The sequence below is a fragment of the Rhinolophus ferrumequinum genome, chromosome 26 (assembly GCF_004115265.2).
Source record: "Rhinolophus ferrumequinum isolate MPI-CBG mRhiFer1 chromosome 26, mRhiFer1_v1.p, whole genome shotgun sequence".
NCBI lineage: Eukaryota > Metazoa > Chordata > Mammalia > Chiroptera > Rhinolophidae > Rhinolophus > Rhinolophus ferrumequinum.
In genome coordinates, this window is record NC_046309.1 from 7,911,756 (window position 1) to 7,926,712 (window position 14,957).

At 53.8% G+C, this 14,957-nt stretch overlaps 1 protein-coding gene across 3 annotated transcripts; it reads right to left on the bottom strand.

Annotated features, from left to right (window-relative positions):
• Positions 1-84: 84 nt before the first annotated feature.
• On the bottom strand, positions 85-14,681 carry EPHB6 (EPH receptor B6). Of its 3 annotated transcripts, none has more exons than XM_033098897.1 (17): positions 14,383-14,681; positions 6,930-7,127; positions 6,586-6,650; positions 5,559-6,315; positions 4,719-4,874; positions 4,134-4,484; positions 3,905-4,029; positions 3,549-3,711; positions 3,188-3,302; positions 2,930-2,982; positions 2,612-2,731; positions 2,247-2,494; positions 1,836-2,009; positions 1,198-1,347; positions 746-939; positions 465-546; positions 85-385 (listed from the first exon to the last, which is right to left on the bottom strand). In XM_033098897.1, exons 2-16 carry the CDS (start codon positions 7,027-7,029, stop codon positions 486-488), a joined length of 2,832 nt encoding a protein of 943 aa, XP_032954788.1. In that variant the 5' UTR covers positions 7,030-7,127; positions 14,383-14,681; the 3' UTR covers positions 85-385; positions 465-485. The 3 variants fall into 3 exon arrangements, with proteins under 3 accessions (XP_032954788.1, XP_032954787.1, XP_032954786.1); XM_033098896.1 differs by having other exon boundaries at positions 86-385; positions 465-620; positions 1,836-2,006; XM_033098895.1 differs by having other exon boundaries at positions 87-385; positions 465-620.
• Between the last annotated feature and the right edge of the window lie 276 nt (positions 14,682-14,957).

Below are 14,957 nucleotides of genomic sequence, written 5' to 3' on the forward strand. Positions count from 1 at the left end.
TGCTCTGTGGTGTCACCGTCCTAGCCTTTCATTGCAGACTGAGGCCTCACCACACCGCCAACTTGCAAAATCCCTTCTTTCCCTTTAATATGGAGAGGGACGGAGGGCAGGAAAGGGGCAGAAGGCAGGGGAGGGAAGCCCCCAGAAGGTTGTGTTGAGTGTGCAGAGCGCGAGGGGCCAAGACGGAGACTGGCCCCTGTCTCCCATGTCCCTCCTTGGACCTGGGTCCGGGGCTGGGTCCTAAGCATTGTCCGTTCACAGCTTCCTGCCAGGGCCTCAGACCTCCACTGAGCCTGGCTGCCTCAGGTGCCGCTGAAGGAGCTGGATGTTGTGCAGTAGCTTCTTCTGGTGGCCAGCGAGAGTGACGCCCAGGGCAGGCAGGTCTCTGGGGGGAAGGAGTGGATTAAAGCTGGGCCAGCATCTCCAACATCCCAGGCTCCCCCGGCCCGTCTCTCCCTGCTTACTCCAGGCTGAGCTGAGCCACGTCACTGAAGGTGCAGAGACCAAACCTGGAGAAGTTGTCCTGGTAGCACTCCAGTCCGATGGCTGAAAGCCAGGCCTGCGGTGAGTCCAGAGAAGGAAAGTCCAGGGCCACAGGGTTCAGAAGGGCCTGAGATGGTCTAAGGGGGGGAGGGGCCGGCAGGTCAAAGTCCCCTCTTCCTTCTAGCCCCCCATTCCTCCGTTTGCTTTTTGGTTTGCATCTACCCTCCCTGGCTTTCCCAGGCTCCGGTCCCAAGCTCCAGACCTGTCCTCGGGGCTACTGCCAGCCTGCAGAGTGTCTGGCTTGCGGATCATCTTGTCAAATGCAGCCACCAGCTGGTCAAAGTGAGGCCGCTGGATACGGTCCTTCTGCCAAGTGTCCAGCATAAGCAGATGTAGTCCAGGAGGACAGCCTGGAGGCGGGGGCAGCCGGAAGTCCTGCTCTATTGCATTTAGCACCTGGGAGTTGGAGGAAGAATATGGTGAGGGGGAGCTATTGCAAGTGGAAGGGAGTATATTGTTAGGTAAGAGGGTGGGCTGGGATCACGGGGAGCATGAGGTTACATTGGGAAAGAGCTTAAAAATACAGGAAACAGCCATGGGATCTTAGGGTGGGAATGCATTAGTGAATGGAGGTCTCAGAATGTGTGAGTATGAGGCTGGAGGGTTGGAGGCATCGCGGGTGGGGAATCACCAATGTCTAGGTCAAGAGCTCACCTCCTGGTCACTCATGTCCCAGTAGGGCCGTTCTCCATAACTCATCACTTCCCACATCACGATCCCAAAGCTCCAGACATCACTGGATGTTGTATGTTTTCCGTGGGCAATGACCTCTGGGGCTGCCCAGCGAAGCATACAACCTGGGCCCTGAGGGGTAGGGTCAAAAGTAACAATAGCGAGAATCCCAGCAATAGTCACATTTATTGAGCAGCTACTTTGTGCTCAGACGTGAGTCAAGGGTTTCACATTCAAGCACCTCTCTGAATCCTCATAATAACCCTGTCAGGTAGATATTTCTCCAATATTAGATGCAGAAGCTGAGGCACAGGGAAATGTGAATGTGGGCAAAGTCAGAGCTTAGGGGGGCATGGTCAGGATTTGTACTCAGCTTCTCCGACTGGAGTCCATGGTCATTAGGGGAATGGCAGGAGATGGCTCTAGGTTTTGGGGGGTCTCCTGCCTTCCCCAGTTCCTGAAATCCTTCCATGTCCCCCTGGCTTCTATCCTGGAGGGAGCACAGGTGAGCTCCAGTCCTTCAGACACAATGATATGGCCCCTGAGGTCCCCACCCCAGGTTCCGGTTCACCTTCCAGCACCTGATGAAGGATGCAGAGCCCCTGGGCTTGTGTTCTCACCTGAGGGCTGTGGCCAAGACGGGCTACTTTGCACACCAGGTGGCTGTTCACCAGCACGCTGTGGGCAGAGAGTGCGCGGTGGACAAAGGTGAAGCTGGACAGGTACTGCATGGCAGCAGCCACTCCCCGCTGCATGGCCACCAGCTGCAGGCTGCTGAACTGGCCCTCCCGCTGCTGAGGGGCAGGGGTCAGAGGTCAGCAACGGGATGGGGAACCTGGACGCATGTACAGCAGACATTAGCATGAAAGGGCAAGGGGATCTGGGACTCAGAAAATGGTCTGGGAATGAAGGCTGAAGACCACCAAGGGTGGGCGGGAGGGAGTGAAGATACAGGGCCATGCCTCTGGAACACCTGAGAACCACGCTTTACCAGACCCCAGGGCCTCCTCCTTCCCCCAGGTGAGACTCACCCTGAGGAAGCTGTCCAGGGGGCCCAGCTCCATGAGCTCCGTCAGCACCATCAGGGGCCGGCTCTTGGTGACCACGCCCTCCAGCCGCAGGATATTAGGATGCTGGAACTGACCCAGCAATGCGGCCTGGCCTAGAAAGGTCATCTGTAGGCTCTCGGCACCTCCGGTCCACAGGGCCTGGATGGCCACAGCCTGCTCCCGCCGTCCCCGGGGCTGCAGCCGGCCCCTGCGCACTTCTCCAAAAGAGCCTGGGAGGACAGGTGTAGGCTGGGGGTGGGTGGTGGTCAAGGAAGGACTGTGGGCTCACGGTATCCAGCCATGTTTACAAGGAATGCTGCTCGGCTCTCCCTTTGCCCCCACAATACCTGCCCCAATGACCTCCTCAATCTTGATATATGCAGGGTCTACCTCCCGGGCAAATTCTCGGATGGCCTGGCAGGGGTCCTCGTACGTGGATGGATCGATGTAATACTTCACCCCAAGCCCTGTAGGTGTATGGTGTGCGTTAGGAGGCTGTGGCACAAGGATGGATTGCCCACACACCACAGGCTTGCCCTCTTCCTTGCAAAGACGATGCCAAGGAGCTCCCCTCAACCTTGGGGGATCCCAGCCTTGCCTGGTGTGCTCTTGGCCCGAGCCCCCAGCTTTTGTCTGTGCACTCCCCCCCACCCCAACCGCCTCACCTGGGCTGCTGTACTGTTGCAGTTGCTCTGTGTAGCCTGTCCGACGCCGCTTCCTGAGGGACAAACCAGTGTCCTGGAATGACACTCCCATTTCCTCCCACTTCTGCACCCCACACAGGCTGCTGTCTAGCCAGGGATCTGTGCAGTGAGGGATACCGGGCCGGGTGGTGGGGGTTTCTCCAGCAGCCTTGGAGCTGCCAGGACTGGAGGTCATGAGACAGAGTGAGACAGGTGGGGCCATGGCGGGAAGGGGCTCACCTCTGGAAGACAACAGCTAGCACGGTGATGGCCGCCAGCAGGAGGAAGGCCAAGGCCCCCAGGATGGACCCGATCACCAAGGAGAGGCGCTCCGGAAGCTGGGCAGATAGCTCACCTGCGGAACCAGCCACCCAGGATCACCCAGGATTCCTCACCTGAGGAACCAGTCACCCAGGATCACCACCCAGGTGCATAAGCACCCACCACCCATCCACAGAGCCGCCAGTCAGTGCTCAGCCACTTGTTCTCTCCGCACAGTCTCTACTCTGGAGGGTTCTGGGAGAGGGTGCAAGGCCTGGAAGGCCCCTGGGCCTCTCCTCACGACTCCAGTGTCTCCCCGTCCACCCAGGCTTCCTCTCACCTTGAGGCAGCGTCTGGAAATAGACCTTGCCCCCGTAAGGGCCGTGGCCTGACGCGGTCCTCGCCCGCACCTGGAAGCCATAGATGTGGCCAGGGCTTAGCTGCGTCACAGTTGCCGTGTTGGTCTCGCTGGTCAGGGTGAAGGAGTGGGATTCGTCTTCTGCCTGGGGGTGACAGCCACTCACTCCCTGCCAGCAGGTCCCAGCCCTTCACCCCTGCTTCTACCCCCAACTGCTTCCGGGACCTCCCACCTTGTGCAGGGCTCCTGGGCACCTCTCCTGATCCCACCACCTCTAGCCCCACTGTACGGCACTGCAAGCTCCCGCAGCTCCGCTGGGCTGTCCCACCCCTCCCCACCTGGTCATAGTAGCGCAGCTGATAGTCCAGGATATTCCCGTTGGTCTGGTCTGGCTGCGGCCAGGACACCGTGATGCTGTTGGGTGCCCGGCTTACCTGGTGCACCGCGGGGACTGCAGAGGGAACTGGAGTTGGGGGTTAGTAGGGGGTTTCCGGGGACCAGGAGGCAGGAGTGGGGGAGGGGTCCTAAGGAGGCCAGGTAAGGCCTCGGGCGGAGGAAAAGGCTCACCCGCGTGGCTGGTGCTGACATTAATAGCTGCAGCCTGGGGAGGGTCGGGGCTGAGCTCTGACACCCCGTTGACAGCCTGCACCTCCAAGATGTAGGGTACGTGAGCCCGAAGTCCCCCGACTAACACTCGGCTCTCAGTCAGGCCCCGCTGGCGGGGGTCGAAGTGCACCTCATCCCTGCAGCGGCGGCAAGCGCCCCCGCTCCGGGGCTCCTGGGGGCTTCCGCACTCCTTGCACACGACATTGAAGAGCAGGTCCCCTCGGCCCCCCAGCTCCTGGGGCAGGCGCCAGTGCAGCATGAGGGCTGAGCCTTGCACCTCGAACCAAAGCTCCCGGGGAGCCGAAGGAGGGCCTGGGGAGGCGGGCGGGTGCGAGGAGACACAGCCACGAAAAAGGGAGTTAACAGAGTAGGAGTGATTGCGGAAGGGAGGAGGCAGGGGAGGAGCCAGGAAGAAAGGGGTGGAGCCAGGAGGCCGAGGAGAAGAGGCGCGAGGCAGGTGGGTTGGGGTGGATGGGGGAGGACACCAAGAACTCAAGGCCCCACTCCCAGCCTCGTTTCTACCTCTGGGGCAGGTGGGGGACTCACCAGTGCAGGGGGCCTCTGGGGGGTCGGAACTGGCCCGGTAGAAGCCCCCAAGGCAGGGGCACATGGGGGCCGCAGGGTCGGAGGCGTGGCTGCGGGCGGGGCACGGTGAGCAGGGAGCATTCCCAGACGTGGCCTTGTAGGAACCCTCAGGGCAAGCTGAGGAACGGAGTGGAGGCTTGGCTCACTTCCCCCCACCCTCCCCTGAGCCCCACACACCTGACAAAGGGTGAGTTCCTCATTTCTTCCCGGGGTGGAATCCTCACCTCTCTCTTCCCTCTTTCGGGCAAAGATTAGTCTGCCGTTTCACTGGGGGTGGAATTGCATTTCCACTGAAGGAAAAAGTGAGGTGGGCGGGGGCTACGGGCAGGCCATGCACCAGATGTAGGTGTCTGTAGGCTTGATTGCATAACCTCCCTCTGCAGAATCTGTCTCCTTAGCCCAAAGCCCGGACCCAGGGCCTTCTGCCTGCCTCTCAGTCTCGCCTGCCCTGGGACGACCCCCACCCCAAAGACAGGGCGAGTGCGGACAAAGGACCGAATCCCAAGATAACCCAGGAGTTCAGCTCCTTTTGATGCCCTTCACTTCTCATGCCTGCAGCCCTAAGAGCGTCAGCGATGGCTGTGGAAGTCTGCAGAAGGTTTTAGAAATTTCACATGAGTGGATGAGAGCAACTTTGTGTGCTTTAGGAACTCAATCTGGAAAGCGCAGGAGTCCATTCCTAAAATAGCTTATTCCTGACCTTTTGGGGATAAGACTGAAGCTTGGGGTGTGCAGGAAAGGAGCCCTAAGGTCAAGGCAGGTGGGCAGATCCAGACCAAGAGCAAGGAGACGGGATCTCACCTTGGCAGGCCTTGTCTCCACGCGCAGGCTGGTGCCCGGGCTGGCAGCGGCAGCCCCCGACGGCTACCATCCACTTGCCTTCTCCATTGCAGTGCAGCCTGGGGGGGCTGCTCCCCGCTTGCCCCCCACCTCCATCGTCCTCTGGCTCTGCATGAGCCACACAGGTGCCCACGGCTGCCACCAGGGAGGCACCCCCAGCACCACTGGCCTGTGTCTCAGGGAAGGAGGCGAAAGTGCGGAGCACAGAGGGGCAGGCGTGGGAGAAAAGCTTGATGGCCACGAGAGCCAAACAGGCCCCAGTATCCTGGAAGGCCACATAGAAGCCCCGCTGGGTCAGGGGGCCAAAGCTTCGCTCTTTGACGTTCAGCTGCAGCCCAGCCCGAGGCCCAGGCCCCCCACGGGGCCCTACGGCCCAGGCTGAGGTGGCAGGGAAGCTCTCGTCTGCTGCAATGGTGTCCACCTTGGTCCAGCGTTTGAGATGCCAGGCTGAAAGGCTGTCAGGGCTGTCAGGCTCCTCAGCTTGCCGGTAGTAAAGCGTGAAGGTCTCCCGGCAGGTGCCCCCTGCCACACCCAGGCTGGAGCATGCCCGCACAGAGAAGTGGAGTCGGATGTGTGCCCTCTGGGCACCTCGCCGCTCCACAAAGTGTGTCTGCAGCCAGTTGTCCTGCCCGGTGCCTGGTGGGGCCCCTGCAACGTGGCAGGCCTCAAAGGTCCGTGTCAGGCGTCTCTGGTCGTCCAGAACGCTCACTTCATCCCACTGCAGGGAGGGCAGGGCCAAGAGACCACGTTAGCTGCTCAGGGCTTGGAGGGTGCAGGAAATTGGGGGGGGGGGCATATCTCTTCCACTGAGATTTAAAATTAATGACGTGCAGAGCAGGGTGAAGATACCCCCCAAAGTCCTGTTCCTCTGGATGGAAGGAGTGTTATTCCATTAGTCCCGACCCAGGGTTTCCTTCCGGAATTCTACAGTCTAGGGAGCAGGGTGAGGGAGGGGTGATGGGTTCAGAAATGCAAGAGTGGCACTCACCCCACCTGGTGGGTAGGTGAGCCAGCCAATCTCAGATGTCTCTCCAGTGGTGTCCAGCAATACCTCTGCCCAGAGATAAGAAGGGGCATGCAGTGGCCAAGGCTCCCGCCAGCTCTGCTAACACCCACCCCGTTCCCATGAAGAAGAAAGAATTTCCCTCCCTGGTCTCTGTAATTCACCAGCAGGAGCACAGCTCCTTGGAGAGCCTTTCTCTGAAACCATCCCCACTCCATTTCCCCTTTTGATGTCTTCACTCTTCTGCCTTTTCTGAATCGTCCCCATTTCCCACCCATGTTGGGTCTCTACTGGCAGGTGGTGGTTCTCTGGTGCCCTCCCCCTCTTACCTTCCAGTGCCAGAACGGACGACACCAGGATGAGTACCCAGAGACTGTACACCATGCCCGCCACTCTGCTCCCTGACCGGGCAGCACCCTCAGCAGCCATGGGGCATCTTCAGGGCTCCCACCATTGCTCTGGCCACCACCCTGCTTCCAGGCAGGGCGGCTGCTTCACAAGATTGGGGCCTGCACCAAGCTTGCTTCCTAGGGAGACACGGGACCAGAAGATGCTGGCGGAAGGTAAATGCATTGCTTCATAGATGGCCCAGGCTCCAAAACCTGACCCTGTGCCTCCTGTTATAGCTCTTAAACTGTCTCAGCACCAAGCGTGGGGTGACAGCCAAGAGGGCCCTGACTCTCTCCTGGCCTGTGCCAAGTCCACCATCTTGGAGGGCCATGTGCCCCCCCTACATGTGCTCCCTCCCTACATTTGTTCTTCATGACCCTTTCTCTGGAGCACAGGGCAGTTAGTTATGGGCCAGTCTTACCCTTTTCTTCTGGAAGGCGCTATTCTAATTCTCTTTATTTACTCAGTTCTCTTCCTCCTACAGCCACCCTGTATTGAAAGTCGGGAGCTTCTTCTCATTAAAAGCAAGTGGGTTAAAAGCTACTCCTTCCCCGGGGACACATGATTCCCCTCTCCCCAACACCCCTGGACACTCTAGACATTTCAGAGAGGCAGTGAAGCAAGAGGGGCTGCAGAAGGAGAGCTGTGGGTTATGACGAAAGGGTGGGTGCAAGAACAGATGCAAAGAACATAGGTGTAAAGATTCCACCTGAGAAAGGGTCAGTATTGAGAAGGGAGAGAGCAATGTAGGTCTGGCATACCTACATTTCAGAAACAAAGGTCCTCGCTCCACAAGGGGCACATTTTTTCCCTGGGGCTTACAGAAAAATAAACGTATGTCTTAAATAGATGCAAAGATGCTTCTCGATTGCTCACCAGGAAAGGAAGTCACGTTGCAACAAACAGTGACATGCTATTTTGTCGCAGGAGATTAATAATGCAGTGGGTTAGAGAAGGTGTAGAAAAATAGGCTGTCTTGTATTCACTGTGCTTACAAGTTCAAATTGGTATATCTTTTTGGAAGGACAACTGGTGATGTCTGTCTAGCAGCTTCACTTCTAAGAATTTGTCCTTCGGGTACCGTGTACTTGGATCTGTTTGCACAGATGTTCAAGCAAGGATATTCACTGTAAAATTGTTTGTAAAAGAAAAGACTGTAAAGTAACTATTCATCATTAGGAAGATAGTTTATAGGGATGTAGAGTACAGCATAGGGACTATAGTCAATAATATTATAATAACTGTGTATGGTATCAGATGGGTACTGAACTTATGGGGGCATCACTTCGTAAGGTATATAAATGTCTAACCACGATGTTGTACACCTGGAACTAATATGATATTGTACGTCAAGTGTAATTGAAAAATATTTTTAAGTTATAAAAAAAAAATTTAGCCCTATTCCTTTTGAAGGCACAACCTTCAAAAGGAATAGGGCTACTGTTTATGCACTAAAAATAATTTCTAAATGAAAGTCCGATGCAGAACAATGTAAGGCATGTTTCCGATTCGTCATTTAAGGACATACATATCCATATTCACGTGTGGGTCATTATGATGGATAGACAAAACCTGGGAAGAAAGGTGAAGGGACAGGACGGGAGCTGGTGCAAAGAAGGCTCACTGTCACTGTATTCCCTTTAGTTTTTGTATTTTGAAAATCTTGGATATTTAATTGAAACCTCTAAAAAATTGCTTTAAATCTGTAGATAATTAACTATTTAGTACAATGAATCGAAATCGTATGCATGCTCCCAGAATTGATTTCTCCAACTACGTAATCAGCTACCCTTTTATATAAAATGCCCCCGAGCCTTTAGGAGTAAGTACACCCTGCAGGCCACAAGCACGTGACTGGGAGGCATGGCTACCTCAGAGTCACAGGGACAACAAACAGGCTCAGACCTCCTTTTGCTCCTTGGTCTAGAGATTAGTGGTGACCTATCTCTTTCCTGGTGACTGAGCCTCAAAAGTCTGTGGCATGCTCAAGAGCAGGAGACCGCATTTATTTCTGTTGAGAAGAAAACAAGAGGCGTGTTGCTCCAAAGGCACAGGACTGAGAGTAAAAGAGAAAAAAAATAAAGAAAGCAAGCAAGCCAGTTGAAAGTTGGAACGCTTTTCCTTCTGGATACAGTTGAAAACGACACATTTCACAGTGAAGCTAAAATCAACCTATTAAACTATATTTAACTTCGATGAAGATGAAATCATGATTTGATTTCTACTAATCTATTTTTTTCCTGGTAATGCTGGCTGTCCTGTAAGATGAAACCTTCAGTGTTATCTCCATGTGATTACCATGAAAAGATACCGTTTCTACATCTGTATGGGCTGACGTGAGGTGGGCTTTGCCTACTAGCCACTGACATTTACCTTTCGTGCTTCTAGAATCCTATTTGGGAAACAGAGTTCAACATAGGGCATATGGAGGCAAGAAAAAAACATTTCCAAATCATCACATGGTGCACCTTAAACTCACACAATGTGATATGTCACCTGTATCTCAATAAAGCTGGAGAGGGGGGAAAAAAGCATTTCCATAGGGCAAATTATTCCTAAGAAACATAGGTTCTTTGCCAATACTGTCCCAAACGCTACTCGAATTATTCACAGATTAAATACATGCTTCCAAGAAGCACAGGGAGATCATGAAGTGAAAAGCACGGCCCCATCACTAAAAGGACTGTTTAATAAATATCCTGATGTAATTCACATTGTAGGTGCACCCCCAAAGTCTCAATGGCTTAACTTGGAGACATGTCTGATAACACCAAAGCTGACCAGATTCTGTCAAGAGCTAGAGTCTTTAGGAACGTGCTTATCAAGAACTGAAAATGCCAGCACGAAGTCTTGAAACAATGAAGGCTATTATACCATTGGCCCAACAGATATTCTTTAAAATAGCCTCTTTCAGTCAAAGCATGGATGGATTCCGGAATCTGTACAAAGGAGAAACTATTAAGCACTGTGTTTTCCTAAAGTGACAACTAGACAAATGATCATGGAGAAGGAATAATAAACATTTTAGATACCTGTCAATGAATTGTTGGAAGGGCAGCAAAATATGAGAGAGAAGATGCACTGCAGATAATATCAGCGGTGCAGTAATGGAACATTCTAGAAGATGAGGATTGGCAAAGCATTAGCTTTGATGACCCACAATACAAGTAACACCGTGGCTTGTGGCTGTTATAGGGCGTGCATGCATAGCTTTAGCAGGCATCTTAATGACAACATGAAGCTGGCCTCTCTCCAGAAGTTCCAGAAAAGAGCAATTATGAACGTTAAAGCCACTCGGCTTCTGTTCTCAAGAGGAATCAGAAAGAAAAGAATAAAATGGAGACATTGCCTGTGGATTGCCACTTCAGCAATTTTCAAAAATTTTACTAAGAACAAAGATCTTCATTAAAAAGAAATGGTTGAGGACCATAAAGTACCCAGAAATGTACTTTTGCTGTTTGATGAGGACATAGTTTAGATTCGGATCCAGAAGACTGAAGGTTATAAACAAGTTTCTTCAGAAAAAAATTGGGGCTGAGTAAGAGGAGGCAGTTAGGTCAGTTCTCACTTATCAAACGAACCAGATACATTCAAATCTTTTTGTCGTAGAAAGAATCTGAGTGTTTCTCTACGGCTAAAATAAAAATATGGAAAGAAGAAACTTTATTAAGCTATGAAAGAAATTTCTGTCAACTAATTCCTACCACTGCAGATTCTTTTGAAACGAGTTTCAAAGGCAGAAATATAAGTGACAAGAACAGGGCTACTCCACACACGTCTGAAACACTAAACAAGCAGGACTTAGAACTTATTTTCAAAGGTGCCTTCAGTGGCTGAGGACTAGGGACATCTTCCGGCATTTGGTCCACGTGTGCACTCTGGGAGTAGCCAAACCCATCCCTACAGCCACATGCACATCGAGGGAGAAAGGCCTCTGCAAAGCAGGATCCCTTGCTCTTCCTTGTGGCCTACTTGAGATTCCTCTATCTTTTCCAACTCGTGAAAGGAATTGGCAAGTGTTTAGAAATCCTCCAACCCATGAAAGAGCAGAAAACTTATCTCAATCAGGAAAACTGTCAAATTTCAGATGTGTACATGCTTTTAAAACATAAAACACCAGAAGCAGCAGAAATGTGGATGTAAAAGGATAGCTCAGAAAATGAGACTGATTAGACAAACTGTCCTACGACAAAAATTGCATTCTATGACTTCCCTTTTTTTTTCCTCTGCTCCTTTTCTGGATGTATCATTTTATATCTTCTTCATACAGTTGAGACACATCTACAAGCCTGATACATTTCTTTGGTTTATAAAAATATGACAGTTTCTTAGGCATCAGGATTGTATTTTGTTTTCAGAAACTGGCAAAGATTAAAGATGTGTGGAATCTCAGCTTACAAATCACAGCTTATGAGTTTAGTTACCTATAAAAATGCAAGATTTAAAAATGAGTAAATCTGTAAGAATTTCAAAAATTCACTGTGCTCAAATCAAAATGCTAAATATGATCATTTTTATGAACAAACCAAGCTGACGTAATATAGTTTATGTACCACAATCCACAGAGTGAATTTCTAAAAAGTAAATAATATAAGCCAAATAAGCTTGGAAGGAAGTATGGCAGAAGATATCTCAGGCCGTTAAAATCGGTTACTATAAGAGGTAGAAATGCAGGAAGGAGGGGCAAGGTATTAACTTTGTCTTACACATATTTAAATTGTTTTTTTTGTTACAGTGAGCATATCTTATTTTTATAATTACTAATCTTTATAATCTTTTATAATTACTCATCTTGAAAATCTAAACTAAAAAAGGGAAATATTTATAAAACTTCGACTAGTATAGCATGTATTTAACCCCCCGTTTTTCCCCCCTCTAGGTTTCAAACTATCTAGAAATTTTCATTCAAAGCAGAGATGGAGAGGTAGTAGTTGATGGGAATCAAATGAGCAAAATAATGTCAACCATAAAAGCAAAAGAACTTTTATCCCTGGATTTTCTTTAAGCTTCTCTCCTAAGAAGTTCAAGTTGTCTCACTGATAACATCACGTTTCTTTTACAGGATGTCAAGCACAGAAGTGTGACTTCAAAAGGAAAGAGGAGACCAGAGGGGACTGAACACCAGGAACACACACAGGAGGGGCAGAGCTGCAAACTGAGCCCAGACAGGAACATTCAATAAGGCAAAGTAGGTGGTGGGGGACAGCGGGGCGCGGGAAGGTCCCAAGGGCAAAGGGGCTGATGGTTTTAGGTCTGGTGTGGTTGCTGAGCTGGTCCTCACACCTGTTAGCCACAGGGTCAGTGTGGGAGGGATCAGGACCACAGGCCCTGCCCTCTGTCCTGTTCTGCAGCTGTTAAATGCCCAGGAAATTCCAGTATAATCCTTGCTCAGCTTAATGCTGCAGCCTCTCCCCTTTAATCTTCACCTTGGACATGGTCTCAGAAGCTGTCTCCTGGAGCTCTGGCCTCCTGCCTTGAAAATGATCCCACTGGCCTTTACAGGGGCATCCAGAGCAGACAGTGAGGAGGTGGCTGTCCTCTGGCACTTTAGCCCCTTTGCCTGCCTGGAGACGATAATTTGTGGATTACCTAGTAGAAGACACTCCTGTATCCCGTGAGGCCTCCAGCCCCTGAGAATGTACCCCGGAGTACACAGATGCTATCAAATGTGCCTCCCTCCCACTGTAGAGCTGGGGGAGGCTCTTAAGATACAGGCAGCGTCTGGGTTTAGCCCGACAGCCACTTAGAATGAGCCATTCTGGCTGTGCACTGACTGGGGACATGCGTGGCTCTGGAAAAGAGCATAAGGGAGGGTGTTGGGGCAGTTGGTACATGTGCATAAAGGATGAGTAAGTGGAAGATGGTGGAAGAAAGCCCATGAGTGCCAGGACCATGCCTGGGAGAGCAAGTATAAGAGTGTGAGGGAGTGTATATGAGGTGAGATGGGTGGAGCAGGACGGTGGGTGCTGGGAGGTGTGTGTGTGAGCATGCACCTCCGTGCAGAACACAAATGGTCCTCGGACACCCGTGAGCCCTCACCCTGGGTCTGTCCGACTCCACCCCTGGTCTGCCTGTGAACGGCTCTCTACCCTACAAAGTGCTTCTGCAGAAACACCTGGGCTGGGAGGGGGAGGCAAGCAGGGAAGTCAAGGAAGGCTGCAAAAGCCCCCAAGCCCCCCGACCCCCACCCACCCAGTGAGGAGTGCTGTGTGGACAGGGCCCAGGGCCTAGCTCAGGAGATGGTGATGAGCTCGGGGACAGCAGCTGGCCTGGGGGAGGAACGGTGCTGCCCTTCCCATTCTCAGCCGTCACTGCCTGTTGTTCCCCAGCATCCTGGTGACACAGCCATCATTGCCAGCCATCTTCTTGCATCCTGAATGAACCAATAGACTTCAAAGGAGTCCTCCTCCCTAGGCCACTAGGTAGGTACAGAGAAGCCCCCACCCTAATCTTCCTGAGACAAAAAGGGCCATGGCTGTGAAGGAGCCCAGTGGCCCCGCTGAACAGTACTCAGCATGTCTCAACCCCCCAGTGCCCCATTACTTGGACAGTTTCCCTGCAGTCCCCACAGTCCCACGGCCCCTTTCCCACTGAACGGGCTTCTCCCCTTCCAGAGCCTGAGTCAAGTTCCCCTGGCGATGGAGGACCTGGCCCAGGTTAACTGATTGGGAACAGGCCCAGTCGCTTCTCTCCACGGGCACTGCCAGGGACATTACAACATCGGCAATGCTGGGCTCTTGCCAGCTCCCCCAGGGAAGGGAGGAGAGAGGGTACCAGACAGCCAAGATTGGTGGGTGGGGGTGTGGGGCCGCCAGGGCCAAGCTCCCAGACGGAACGAGAGGGGGCGGGGCTGGGGCAGCAGCAAGCAGTAGACTTTGGTGCAACTTGGGGAGCACGAACCAAGCCTTCCCGCCACCCCCAGGCTTACCTGTGGTGATGGGGGTGGGGAGCCGGAGAGCTGTGGAAGCTGGGGGCAGGTGTGGGATTAACCTCCTTGCTCCTTCCAGCTCCACCAGAATTAAAGAGATGATACTGGCGGGGTGGGCAACCCTCTTCAGAAGGCTGGGAGCCCGGCCTCGGCAAGGGACCCCTATAGCAGGACCGCCGAGGGGTGTCTCTGCAAACAGTGGGGATCCAAGCAGCAAGAGTAATGGGGGTGTCAAGGAGGCTGCTCAGAGGGGACGGCGGAGCCAGGTGGGCCAGGTCCACACCCCTCACGAACCCCGCTCTCGCCCTGGGAGGGGTACTCGGCACTACCCCAGAATGCCCCCGAGGATCTGCAGAGGCCCTGTATGGAGGGCCCCACGACTTTTGCAAACCTTAATGCCTCTGTCCCCAGGCACACCGTCCCCCCACTCTCCAACACGCTTGCAACCCCTGGGATCCCCTTACCGTCGGCCACAGGCTCGCAGGTCTGCGCCCCCCGAGGCCCCGCACTCGCCCGGCGCCGCCCACGTCTCTGCTCGGGTGCGGTGACCCGGCTCCCCGCTGCCCGGGTCCTCCCGCGCCGCGAGTCTCTGGGGCTCCCGGGCGGTGGCTGGCGGCCGGAGCTGCTCTGGAGGCGGGGCGCCGGAGGTAGTCCGGGGATCGCGTGGCGCTCTCCGTCGCTGCGCTGGGTCGCGGATCCCGCCGCCCGCGGCTCTGCTCCGGAGCGGCGGCTGGAGCGATCGCAGCCCGGCCCGCCCCTCCGCGTCCCTCCCAGCCCGGCCCGCCCCTCTCCGGCCCCCGCGGCCGCCCTCGCTCTCCCCTCTTCCGGGGAACCGAGCCCGCCCTCCCGGCCCAGACGGCGAGCGCGCGGGGAGAGTGAGGTGGCGGCGCGGGGCGGAGGGACGTGGGCACGGAGGGTGGCACGCGCGAGGGGCCTGGAGATGGCGGGGATCCGAGCGCCTGGGAGATGCGTTTAAAACCCCTGGGATGAGCGCGGGCTCAGGACCCCGGGAGAGCAAGAGGTGCGGAGAGCGGGGCGG

Bases quoted from the DNA above. Each gene is read 5' to 3' on its own strand.
- EPHB6 (XM_033098895.1), bottom strand. From the start codon at position 7,029: ATGGCTGCTGAGGGTGCTGCCCGGTCAGGGAGCAGAGTGGCGGGCATG. The intron at 6,651-6,929 runs GTAAGAGGGGGA...ATCTCTGGGCAG, and splicing joins GTCCGTTCTGGCACTGGAAG to AGGTATTGCTGGACACCACT. The intron at 386-464 runs GTAAGCAGGGAG...CCTTCCCCCCAG, and splicing joins GTGGCTCAGCTCAGCCTGGA to AGACCTGCCTGCCCTGGGCG.